Source organism: Taudactylus pleione, unplaced genomic scaffold (assembly GCF_031769625.1).
Source record: "Taudactylus pleione unplaced genomic scaffold, aTauple2 ptg000660l, whole genome shotgun sequence".
In the NCBI taxonomy this organism is placed as follows: Eukaryota; Metazoa; Chordata; class Amphibia; order Anura; family Myobatrachidae; genus Taudactylus; species Taudactylus pleione.
The window spans coordinates 894326-907534 of NW_028285062.1; the positions used below are offsets into that span (position 1 = coordinate 894326).

Consider the following 13209-nt stretch of genomic DNA (forward strand, 5'->3'; position numbering starts at 1 on the left):
GCATGTATAACATTGTACTTTCACCCAGTCTGTTACAGGATAAAGCACACTGACCGTCTGTAATCATTTGTTTGAGGATTAACTTCCCTTTACACACAGGTACATGGTGACAATCTGTATAACAGGTTCCATGTTTGTCATTCGTATGTGCTTGTCACGTAGGTGATTATTAATTTTACCCCTCATTTCATTTCAACCTCACAAAATTATTTCTGACATTGTCCAATATTCTGAGGATGTAACATATGAGGTATAAAGCCTAGTATGTAACACAAGCATCTGGTCTTAGCCAAGGCTGGATCTCCTGTCTCACAGCTCCATCAAAATCTTTATTATAGATATCTTCTGGCAGCATACGGATATACACAGTGTGTGTGATCCGAACTTAGGGCCTGATTCAGAGCCGCTCGTAAGCGGCTGCTCGTTCGTTCAGAGCGATGTTTGCACAATTGCACATGCGTACGGATCGTAATACGCATGCGCGAACCAGTCAGTGCGGCCGAAAATTGTTATGTTCGCTAAATAGCGAATGCCTGCTATTTTGAGTGACAGGAGGAGGCGTATGTGGGTGGTAACAGGGGAAGGTGCTTGAAAACGGGGAGTGGAGATCCGAACGCAGGCGTGCTTAAAGGTCAAAACGGGCGTTTTATGGGTGTGCATAGTTAATACAGCAGCGTCACTGACCATGTCACTGGGTTATTTTATAGTCAGAACTGCTTCCAAGATTGTGGTAGGAAAAACCAACCACAAGAATAGCGAGCAGTTCATACGCTGGTCGATGTACTCGATTAATCTAATAAATAGCGGACATGACGTAGGATGCGAGCGGCCAGGGGGCGTAGTTTTCCAAAAAACGACTGCAAGTTTTGTTCGCTCGTTCAGACTTAGAGGCGTGAACAGACCGCAAAGAGCAAACGGTTCATTTGAATAGCCAGCCCTATTTTCTAAACGAGCGAGCGCAAATAGCGTCCGGCTCTGAATAAGGCCCCTTGTCCAGTGTTCTGAGTGTGTAACACATGAGGGCAGATAAAGCCTAGTATGTAACACAAGCATCTGGTCTTAGCCAAGGCTGGATCTCCTGTCTCACAGCTCCATCTAAATCTTTATTATAGATATCTTCTGGCAGCATACGGATATACACAGTGTGTGTGATCCGAACTTAGGGGCCGATTCAGACCCGGACGCTAAGCCGCATTTACTCGCTAAGGGCGATTGTCGGCCGTCTGCGCATGCAGAAAAATACGAATGCGCAAATTATTCTGTGCGATGGGGAAATGCTCACTTGAACCCCGCAGACAGGCCGCTCCTATGAGTGACAGTGCCGTTTGTGGGTGGTAACAGCAGAAGGTCCGGGAAAATGTGAGAGTGGATGTGTAAACGCAGGCGTGTCTGAGCATCAAAACGGCGTACTTTGGGCATGTATAATTAGCATGGAAGCGTCATTGTACACATCACCTGGGTGTATTTCAGCATGCAGTGATCGCAGTGCTTGCGGCGGGGTAGGGTCCACCTTAAGGGCTGCGAGCAGCTCCGATGGCTCTCGATGTTACTGATTAATCATACACTTCCTGGAGATGACGTGTGCTTAGAATGAAAAGTGGGCGTCATAACACCAGCGAGCGTTCACTCTGCCGTCTCTCTCTAAGTCATAGAGGGCATCCTTAAGCCTGGCTGTGCGATAGCGGCATTTGCATATCCGCCCCCTGATGGCTGCAAGAGAGCGCATCTTAGCGTCCGGGTCCGAATTGGCCCCTTAGTTCTTATGTATTTTGTAGTATACAGACAGACTTCTGTAACATAAGTACACTGTGTGAGACCCTCGCCGCAGTTATAATAACAATTAGTTGAATGAAAGATTTAGATGGAGCTGTGAGACAGGAGATCCAGCCTTGGCTAAGACCAGATGCTTGTGTTACATACTAGGCTTTATCTGCCCTCATATGTTACACTCTCAGAACACTGGACAAGGGGCCTGATTCAGAGCCGGACGCTATTAGCGCTCGCTCGTTCAGAAAATAGGGCTGGCTATTCAAATGAACCGTTTGCTCTTTGCGGTCTGTTCACGCCTCTAAGTCTGAACGAGCGAACAAAACTTGCGGTCGTTTTTTGGAAAACTACGCCCCCAGGCCGCTCGCATCCTACGTCATGTCCGCTATTTATTAGATTAATCGAGTACATCGACCAGCGTATGAACTGCTCGCTATTCTTGTGGTTGGTTTTTCCTACCACAATCTTGCGAGCAGTTCTGACTATAAAATAACCGAGTGACGTGGTCAGTGACGCTGCTGTATTAACTATGCACACCCATAAAACGCCCGTTTTGACCTTTAAGCACGCCTGCGTTCGGATCTCCACTCCCCGTTTTCAAGCACCTTCCCCTGTTACCACCCACATACGCCTCATTCTGTCACTCAAAATAGCAGGCATTCGCTATTTAGCGAACAAACAATTTTCGGCCGCACTGACTGGTTCGCGCGTGCGTATTACGATCCGTACGCATGCGCAGTTGTGCAAACATCGCTCGGAACGAACGAGCAGCCGCTTACGAGCGGCTCTGAATCAGGCCCAATGTCAGAAATTATTTTGTGAGATTGAAATGAAATGAGGGGTAAAATTAGTAATCACCTACGTGACAAGCAGCATACGAATGACAAACATGGAACCTGTTATACAGATTGTCACCATGTACCTGTGTGTAAAGGGAAGTTAATCGATTACAGTTGGTCAGTCTGCTTTATCCTGTAACACAGACTGGGTGAAGGTATAATGTTATACATGCTTGTGAGTGCATTGGATTCACATTAAAGGAATCAGATGTAACACTTATGGTGCATACAGACGGTCAGATTTTTCTTCAGATCTGAACGATAATGATTTTAAAAATCGTTCATATCCGAAGGAAAATCTGACGTGAGGCTTCAACGATGAACGATACGTGTTCCCGATTGTCAGATAACGATATCTGACAACTGATGTGTTTGCAGTCAGATTTGGTCGATTTCAGTCATTTTAATGCAGTCAAAAATTGTTCAATCGTTCGTAAAATAGTTCAAATCATTATAAAAATAGTCAAATCGTTCATCTGTCACATATGACTGTGTGTATGCACCATTAGGCTGTGAATACAGCTATTATTGGCAACATGGTTTATAGTCAGCAACATCTATCTAACTGACAATATAGTAACATCCAAAGTGTAGCGATCAGTGATGCATACTGGAAGGGAAAACGTAGTGCGGGCACAGTGATTGGAGTATAATAATGTTATATATTGGATGGTGAATATGTACCTTTATCACTACAGTAGTACTAAGGCAAATTGGTGAAATAATAAACAGGACAAACGCGGCATTTTAGTATATGAACAAAAGATGAATCTAATATTGTTGGAATAAGACACAAATAAATGAAGACTCAGCAGGATATTTAATATATCTTTTATTTCACATTTTCTACCTCACTGTGCTCTAAATTTCTATTCTTATCTCTTTACTAGAAATGTTATATATTACTCTGGGCTCATCCTGAGCTGCCTGTACATGGAATTCAGGATTTCTTTTATACAACATGAAGATTTAATAACAGTTTTATATGTATATATGTGTGTGTATAATATATATATATATATATATATTCTATATATGTGTGTGTGTGTGTGTGTATGTATATATATATATATATGTGTGTGTGTGTGTGTGTGTATATATATATATATATATATATATATGTGTGTGTGTGTAACTGTAAGTGCCCCGTATTGTAAGAACACACTGTCTCTCTTTTATTTACTACATGTTCACGTTTTATAACCTTTATATGATTACATACATCTATCCCGGCTGGGCCGAGTCCGCGTCACAGCTGTTTACGTTGCTCCGCGTGTATGTTGCAGGTTAAAGTTCCTGCATGGCGAGCTGGAAGGAGAGTACAACGCACTACACAAACACACCAAGGAGATGAAGGGCTCGCTAAACTCCGCACAGATGGAGCTAAATCGCTGGCAGGCGCGATTCGATGAGCTGAAGGACCAGCATCAGACCATGGACATATCTCTCACCAAGCTGGACAACCACTGTGAGGTGAGATGGGCAGACACATTGCACCTTCCTTACCGTAGCAGACACACGGAACCATCTGTACCACCAACGCCTGGGAAGATATCTCTCAGTGAGTCATCCTGCCACATCTCTGACCAGGCAAAGATGACTATATCGTGCAATTGGCCTGCATGTACGGACAATCATAGATATCGTTATCGTTCATGCGGGAACGTGCATCGTTGGTCATTCTCTGCATAAAAATTGAACAATATCATTCATGGATATCGTACCGTGTGTACGCACCTTAAGTTGGAGCATTATAATTATATAATGTTCTGTAACCAACAACCCGAGTCTGTTGTTTCTCTAGCACCATCAGGAGCATCTGATTGGTGGGCAGTGGGGTATCCGGTCACACAATCCCATCATATACACAGGGGAACATGGGGGGTGTAGTTGTCACTGGTAACGGACCGTGCTGCTGTTATAGATTATAGGGGTTCCTGCCCTCATATGTTTTACCGACCGACATAGATCTGTATTTTTGTGCTGTAATCCCCCATATAGCCTGTGATCGTTACATGGAGGAACCATCAAGTGTGTTGTGTGTGTGTATGTATGAATGTGTGTGTATGTATGAATGTGTGTGTATGTATACTGTATGTGTGTATGTATACTGTATGTGTACTGTATGTGTGTATGTATACTGTATGTTGTGTGTGTATGTAGTGTAGTGAGTGTATGTATATGTGTGTCTATGTATGAATGTGTGTATGTATACTGTATGTGTGTATGTATACTGTATGTATGTATACTGTATGTGTGTATGTATACTGTATGTTGTGTATGTATACTGTATGTTGTGTTGTGTGTATGTATACTGTATGTTGTGTGTGCATGTATACTGTGTGTATATGTGTGTGTTGAGTGTGTATGTATATGTGTGTCTATGTATGAATGTGTGTGTATGTATACTGTATGTGTGTGTGTATGTATACTGTATGTGTGTGTATGTATACTGTATGTTGTGTGTGTGTGTATGTATACTGTATGTGTGTATGTATACTGTATGTATACTGTATGTGTGTATGTATACTGTGCGTGTGTATATGTGTGTTGTGAGTGTGTATGTATATGTGTGTCTATGTATGAATGTGTGTGTATGTATACTGTGTGTATGTATACTGTGTGTTGTGTGTGTGTGTGTATACTGTGTGTGCGTGTGTATATGTGTTGTGTGTGTATGTACGTGTGTGTGTGTGTATAATACAGATTAATAGATACTTAGGGCTTGTCTCCGTATGCCCTGGGAGATCTGCATGTAATCTAATGCTCTTTAGATGCATTTTAGTGATTTGTATTTATAGGATTATTTTCATGTGTTGCACTTCTCTCAGTACAGTCTGTTGCGCCGGTAGTTTGCGCTAACGCATGAGAACCAGTCGTGCCACATTCTACAAATGGAAGCAATAAAAGTACAATCCGGTATTGTGGGAATGTGGATTTCTGCCATCAGCTGACGGGTGAGAACGACCCCTCAGGTGCTGATTGTATACAGGGTAATATACTCCATACTTGGGGGGGGTGGGGGGGGTGGAGATATTTAGAAGTCACAGAGCAGGTCTGTAAAAGCACAAGGTAACACTAGGGGGGAGGGGGGGTCTGTTGGTACTTTGTATCGCATATGCAGATAAAGCAGGTCCGTGCTGTACGGTGCGATGCTCTGCTGGCTGTGACTGTGTGATTGGTGCACACTGAGATCTATAGGAGATGTCGCCCTTGTTTTGTGCAGCTTCTGACGCGGCTGAAGAGTAACCTGGAGGAAGAGAACCACCATCTGCTCAGCCAGATACAGATACTGAGTCGGCAGAACCAGATGCTGCTGGAGCAGAGCATGGAGAGCAAGGAGCATTATCACGAGGAGCAGAAACAGTACATGTAGGTGGACAGCAGCGCTGGCTTCATGCTACCCGTACTGCGCCCTGTACCCAGAGACGCCACCAATGGACGACCCCGGTGATTGGGGGCTTCGGTCGCAGCGATGGCAGCCTGATGTCGATTCCAAGCTCAGAGCCTATAACATGAGCACATCAGGTTTTCTGCTTTCTCTTATGGGCCTGGCCCCAGTTTCTCTCCAGCGCAGGCTCCGGAGTGTACAGTCCACCTTTCTGTACAGTAAGACCGTGGTAGGGGTCCTGCGCCCAGGCTTGTATCACCATCCTGGTACTAGTGTTACCTGAAAACCCCCCAAATAGTCATGGAGGTGAGGAGGGCTGGGGGCTTATAGAGCGTGCTTATAGCGATATTCAAGTGGTCTCTGAAATGGACGAGCGTCATGGCTTCCAATATGATAACGTCTCCCACCTACTATTAATGAGAAAGTAAGGTGGGAGGTTGTCTCCTCCCCAGCGGTGTAGGTATCCTAAGTAATTACAATATACAGAATATCTAAACCAACTTTCCCAGTCCAACCAGTGCTGAGGTCTACAGAAAACTGGCGATGGCAACATGGGAAGACTAAAATCCAAGGGTAGATCAGGTGTCGGTGACCCGTCCGCATCGCTGGGCGTGACCGTACAGTTACTGGGCTGCAAAGGACGATGTGGTGCAGGTTACATTGCATTCGTATGACTTGGCGAATTGCTGCCAGTAATGTGTGGTAGAAGCATTTTCTCTCTGCATGCCGGAATTACCGCCCTGATATAAGGAGGACCTGGCTGCGTCTTTGTATAATCAGCGTTTCATTCTCTCCTCACAGAGATAAACTAAACGATTTAAGAAGACAAAAGGAGAAACTAGAGGAAAAGATAATGGACCAATATAAATTTTATGACCCTGCTCCAAAAAAGTAGGTGCTTTTATTGCATTGTTTGTACCACGTTCTGTGTGTTTAGCGTTAATTTGAGTTCAGTTGAAACTATGAACTACACTAAATTGTAATTGCGCAGGCTACGTCTCGCCGTCTGTCTGAGTTGTCTATTTATCTGGCTCCTCCCTACCGGCAGCGGCTTTTTATGCTGCAATTATAGGTTAAAAAGAGAGATGGGTCATTATCACTATGGCTTCATGGAGGAAATTAGAAAGTAATGTGTAAAGTTGTGGGTCACCCCATCTCCCCTCCCTGGGTCTATAACAATCACTTATGGGAGTCTTCATATGTGCAAAACCGTTTAGCGCTTTTCATGTCAGTGGCCGAGCTCTGTGCCGTCTCATTTATGGGATTTTCTTATTGGGTTTTTGTGTCCACAGAAAAAATCACTGGTCTGGTGCTAGAGCGCTCGCTAAACTCATCAAACCACGGAAAGACGGCTCCAGAGAGAGACCAAAGTCATCGGGGGATGTGGTCAGCCCGGCCGCAGACCACCTGGACAGCACAGCATCCCCGTCCTGCTCCCGGCCCCTCCGAGTGCAGCATGAAAGCGCAGAGAACGGTTCTCTAGGCTCCGATGAGAAGGACGCTTCTAAGGTGTTCACGAGTAAAGGTAAGTTGTGTAAATGAAAACGCATTGCGTTCCTGGTATCGCCAATCTGGATGTTCAGTGGGTCTTATTTAATAAAATAGCGCTATATTCCCAAATGTGTTGTAACAGCCAATTAGGCCGCATTTATCAATGAGTTTTATCACTCGCGACCAGTGATAAAACTCGTTGCGTATGATAAACAGCGCTCCAGCCAATCAGCTCCCAACTGTCATCTGCTTGAAAAATTCCAGTTGGGAGCTGATTGGCTGGAGCAACATTTATCATACGCAGCGAGCTTTATCACTGGTCGCGAGTGATGGGGCCTCATTTAACAACGAGTTTTAAGTGTTTATTAGTTCTCGGTGCGTTCCATGCTAACATTGACGTGTAGCCGCCATGTCTCCTCCTATAGGGTACAGGGGATGTCATCTTGTTGTTATAGCAGCCATCTGTCTGTGTTTCTCTCAGTATAATCCTTGTAACTCTCACTTCTCTCCTATCCCGCTCGGTAATCTGTCTATGTCGCAGCCACTCGCAAAAAGTTTCCATTTTTGAAAAGCAAGAGCCAGGAGAAGAAGGCTTCATCCCAGAATCAGCGCCGTTTCTCTGAGCGCCTGCGATTCTGGTCCTCCACCGACATCTCATCTACTCATAAAGGCTCTGTCTCTCTTCCGGAGATCAGGGACTTCTGATTCCTCTCTCTTTGCGGTCTCTCTTCCGGAGCATAAATCCCTTCATTATAAATATATACTTCATGGACCAAACCACCCACATACATAACCTGTACAAGCTGTGTGTAAGCTGCATGCTGACCAGGAATCTAAGCACTACAAGGAGTGGTGACTTGTACCCATAATACTGACCCTACACCCAATCACAACCTCCAGAGACCTCTGTCCAGGCTGCGTAAGTTCTGCTGTTCTCCGCAGCACCAATGCTTTATCCGGTGATGTATTCGCTGCTGTGTCGCCGACCGCCATTGCCACCAGCAGGGATTACTTTGCTAAAATAAAAGGGGAAGTATTTGAAGCCTATATCTTTAAAATTGACTGTTCCTGCTGATTAATCTGATGGTGATCTGGCTCTCATAGGTCCACTGTGGTGTATTATTGCCGTGTGTGTGTATGAGACACTGTAGTAGATCCGCTCTGTTGCAAAGTGGATTTAGCAGCAATATGACACCGCACGGGGCTTTATTTGCAATTTGTTGTTAGACAGGTTTATACAAGAATAATAGAAAATAACACCCAAAGACTACATTTTAATTGGCAAGAACAGTCAAATCCTATAATATTTATTTAGAATGGAACTAAAGTCCCAAAAAAATATCGGTATTAAAGTAAAGGACTGTGGATTGCAGTTACACCTTTCCCATAGAACTCGCTCCTATAAGCACCTTTTACAGGATGTATCAAACTTTCTTGCTGGACATTTAGGAGCTGAGTCAGACCCGCTCTCTAGGAAGCGATCGCTCGTAGCTGGCCGATATTTGCAATCTGCGCATTCACATTTATCGCAATGCTCGTGCGCGAACCACTGCGAAAGATCGGGAAGCGCTCGGTCGCCCAGCATAGACAGCCCAGAGGATTGAGTGACAGAAGAGGCCGATGATGTGCGCAGGTGGGCGTCTGCATACACAAAGTGATCGCACGCCAAGACATAGTGGGCGTGCTAATGCCTTGCTGTGCGATCACCTGCCTTGCTGGGCGTGCGCTGGATTTGCATACGCTAGGAGCGAGCGAAAGCATCTAGCGAGTGGGTCTGAATGAGCTACACAGACCGGAAAGAGGTGCTGCTGGCGTAGGAATACGTGTGGAAATGCTGCTGGCGTAGGGATACGCGGGGGGTGGGCTGCTGCTGGCGTGTAGGGATACGCGGGGGGTGTGCTGCTGCTGGCATGTAGGGATACGCGGGGGGTGCGCTGCTGGCATGTAGGGATACGCGGGGTGTACTGCTGGCGTAGGTATACGCGGGGGGTGTGCTGCTGCTGGCGTGTAGGGATACGCGGGGGGGTGCTGCTGCTGGCGTGTAGGGATATGTGGGGGGTGCACTGCTGGCGTGTAGGGGTGCGTTTGCTGCTGGCATGTAGGGATACGCGGGGGGTGCACTGCTGGCGTGTAGGGGTGCGTGTGCTGCTGGCATGTAGGGCTATGCGGGGGGTGCGCTGCTGGCATGTAGGGATACGCGGGGGTTGCACTGCTGGCGTGTAGGGATACGCGGGGGTTGCACTGCTGGCGTGTAGGGATACGTGGGGGTTGCACTGCTGGCGTGTAGGGGTGCGTGTGCTGCTGGCATGTAGGGATACGCGGGGGGTGGGCTGCTGCTGGCGTGTAGGGATACGCGGGGGGTGTGCTGCTGCTGGCATGTAGGGATACGCGGGGGGTGCGCTGCTGGCATGTAGGGATACGCGGGGTGTACTGCTGGCGTAGGTATACGCGGGGGGTGTGCTGCTGCTGGCGTGTAGGGATACGCGGGGGGGGTGCTGCTGCTGGCGTGTAGGGATACGTGGGGGGTGCACTGCTGGCGTGTAGGGGTGCGTGTGCTGCTGGCATGTAGGGATACGCGGGGGGTGCACTGCTGGCGTGTAGGGGTGCGTGTGCTGCTGGCATGTAGGGATATGCGGGGGGTGCGCTGCTGGCGTGTAGGGATACGCGGGGGTTGCACTGCTGGCGTGTAGGGATACGCGGGGGTTGCACTGCTGGCGTGTAGGGATACGTGGGGGTTGCACTGCTGGCGTGTAGGGGTGCGTGTGCTGCTGGCATAATGTTATTGAGTCCATATATTCCTTCAGTATTTATTGCTTTATACCAGTGGTTCTCAAACTCTGTCCTCAGGACCCCAAACAGTGCATGTTTTCTAGGTCTCCTCATAGAATCTTAATTGAAATAATTAGCTCCACCTGTGGAACTTTTAAAATGTGTCAGTGAGTAATGAATACACCTGTGCTCCTGCTGGGTGACCTGTGTGGGGTCCTGAGGAAAGAGTTTGAGAACCTGTGCATTATACATTAGGTATGTCAGTGAAACCGTATTAATCATATACTGAAGGTGGCCCCACAAAGAGGTTGGCTCTTTTCTCACGCACTCTGGCCAGTGACGCTCCTCAGGTGCCAGTAACGCCCCTCAGGTGCCGGTCACACTCTCAGCTTCCCAGACTGTTTTTTAAAATAATTGTTTTCATTTTTGGGACTTTGTTTCACTAGAATAAAAGAGAATAAAGCAATATAATATTTCCCCTTTAAGGCATGCCATGGCTTTCCTTCATGATTACCAAATTGTCCCCATTCTCCTTCCGCCGTCAGTAACTGCTCCGCATGTCAGGTTCCGCTTCCCCCTCTAACCTGCACTGCGCGTCCTGTGTATTAACGTTCCCTGTGCGTCTTCTGTCGGCATGTCAGATGTGGCTCGTGTGCACACCGTGTCCTGTCCAGTCACTCTGCTCTTTGTACAATGTGCTCATTACTGTGCTGCCCACAATTACTAGATTTTGGAGAAACGTCTCTTAAACATAATCAGCCAGGTTCTGCTGTTACCAAGAGAGAATCAACTTCACTACAGTAATGTGGGAGAAGCTTCCACCAAACTGGGCTTCATTCTCTGCGAACGTTCAGCCAACTATTGCTGTGTTAGGAGCTCAGACAATGAAGGTGCCGCCAGTATGCGGATAAGCCGGAGTGCGGCTGAGCTGGACGGATTGTACACATGGATGGTTGTAGTAAGAAGCTGTAGGTGCCGCTTTGAAGTATTGTCTTTCCTTTACAGAATGGTGATGATAGTAATATTGATGAGCACTCTGTAATCAACAGCCAAAGGGTTTCCCTGCTAAAAACCCCCCAAAACTTCTATGATGCGCCGCTGTTGGGCGCTAGGTGGTGAAATGATAATACTGACCCCCTTTTGCCCCCCCATGGCCGTTCTAGCCCTCGTGGCAGACTGTATTAAACCCGCCAGTCATTTCCATTTTGGTGTTGTCATTTGCCCGTAATCTTGAGATTGGGACATTTACCATATTTTAGAGATTGACAGAAAGGTCTATATTCAGTTTGAGCTGTAGGAGAGACGTACAACCTCTGGGATCCCATAACCTCTTTCTGAGGTCTCTGAATTGTAACGTTCAGTACATTTTATTGAGGATCTCCTCTTTATGGGCTCTCAGTACATTAATACCCGAGGGTGGCAGAACAGTGTTACATAGGTGCTTTGGTTCCCAGCCATGAAAGATGTGATCTCCAGCTAGTAGCCCGATCCACCGTGGCTGCGCCATATCCGTCCCTGTGCTTACCAGCCCTGCAACCTGTGCCCGTCTGCCTGATGTGACGTGGATTGTGTGTCGCTTGAAGTTCCTTGTGCTGCCCACTTGACCTGAAGCGCAGCAGGCCTGGCCGCAGTGAATTGTGGGATTGTTTAGTAAGGACGTCCTCTTCCGATTCACTGTTGTGCTTGTCCCCGTCGCTGTGCGCTGCTTCAGGTGTTGTGCGCTGCCCCCGACCTGCTCTGCTCATTCTCTCCTCTTCTTTGGCTTTTCTAGTCCTGGTTGATATTGGCCACAGGCAGCACAGGATGTCCTATCACGGAGGAAGCAGCGAAGAGATGGAAGGTTTGGAGCGGAACTTACGCTCGCAGAAGATGGAACCCGGATCCAGAGCCTACTCCACTTCTGCAATCCACCTGACCCCAGCATCAAACTTGAGGTCTCAGCAGCCAAACAGACCCAAAGGTGAGCTCAGAATTCTCAATCTACAGCAGGGGTATTCAACGGGCTGGGTACGGGATGCCGACCCTCCGGATCTCTCGGCCAAAACTCCCGGGGATGCTGGCAGCGGGATTCTGACTGGTGTCCCGGATTTAAACTACATTCCCATTCAACAAGCGCCCCTCCAGCTGTGGTGGAATGCCAGCATAACTGTTGCAGGGCTTGCTGGGACGTGTAGTTCCACAGCAGCTGGGTGGGGGCGCATATTGAACACCCCTGATCTATAAAAACAATAACATTTTCAGCGCTCTGTAGTAGGGGTGTATATAAAGTTGGAGGATATGCATGTAAGTGTAATACTCCAAAAATTACCCTCCTTTACTCTGATACACGTCTCTATGTAGATGCTCCCGTTCAGTCAAGATTATCTCTCCGAAGACATAAAAAATAAAACAAACAATATTCTCATAGTATAGTAAGTTTGAAAGTACATTTATGGATCTCAAAACTATGGGAAAAGGGTCCAATTCTTCCTTATTTCATCAAAACCAATCGTGCCCTGATCGTAGGAGAATCACCCACAAGCGCGTATACTGTAGGAACACAGGATGATGCTTACATCAATCAGATCATTCCATGTATGTAGCGGTATCTTTAAACCCCGTGCACCTGTATAGAAGTATAGGATCACCTCGTGTTTTCAAACACTCACACTGTGCTTACTTGTATTAAGTGCAGAGAAATCACATAAAGGTATCTGTAATCTTCCTCCAAATATTCAACGTTATAATGCGTATAATTCCACTCAAAAAAGCAATTTGATTGAGTAGATATTTATTAAAACGCACATAAAAAAGACAAACACCTATTTCCAAATATCCAAAAGAGTAAAAAACAAATAGAATTGAATATGTACCAGCCGGCACTTATCCGTATACCAAATCAGCTTTTCAGAAACAGGACAGGTGGGCAAAATTAGCAACCCCTGTTCTCACCTTGTTTCACAAGCTGTAAGT

At 46.6% G+C, this 13209-nt stretch overlaps 1 protein-coding gene across 2 annotated transcripts in view; it reads left to right on the plus strand.

The window, feature by feature from the left end:
* Positions 1-13209, plus strand: part of CCDC88C (coiled-coil and HOOK domain protein 88C) — a 101774-nt gene that overhangs the window by 80246 nt on the left and 8319 nt on the right. For both annotated transcript variants that reach the window (XM_088455544.1, XM_088455543.1), the window contains exons 22-26: positions 3893-4079; positions 5833-5978; positions 6799-6888; positions 7290-7522; positions 12029-12217. In XM_088455544.1, the coding sequence (XP_088311670.1) occupies positions 3893-4079; positions 5833-5978; positions 6799-6888; positions 7290-7522; positions 12029-12217 (845 nt within the window). The remainder of the gene's footprint in view (positions 1-3892; positions 4080-5832; positions 5979-6798; positions 6889-7289; positions 7523-12028; positions 12218-13209) is intronic.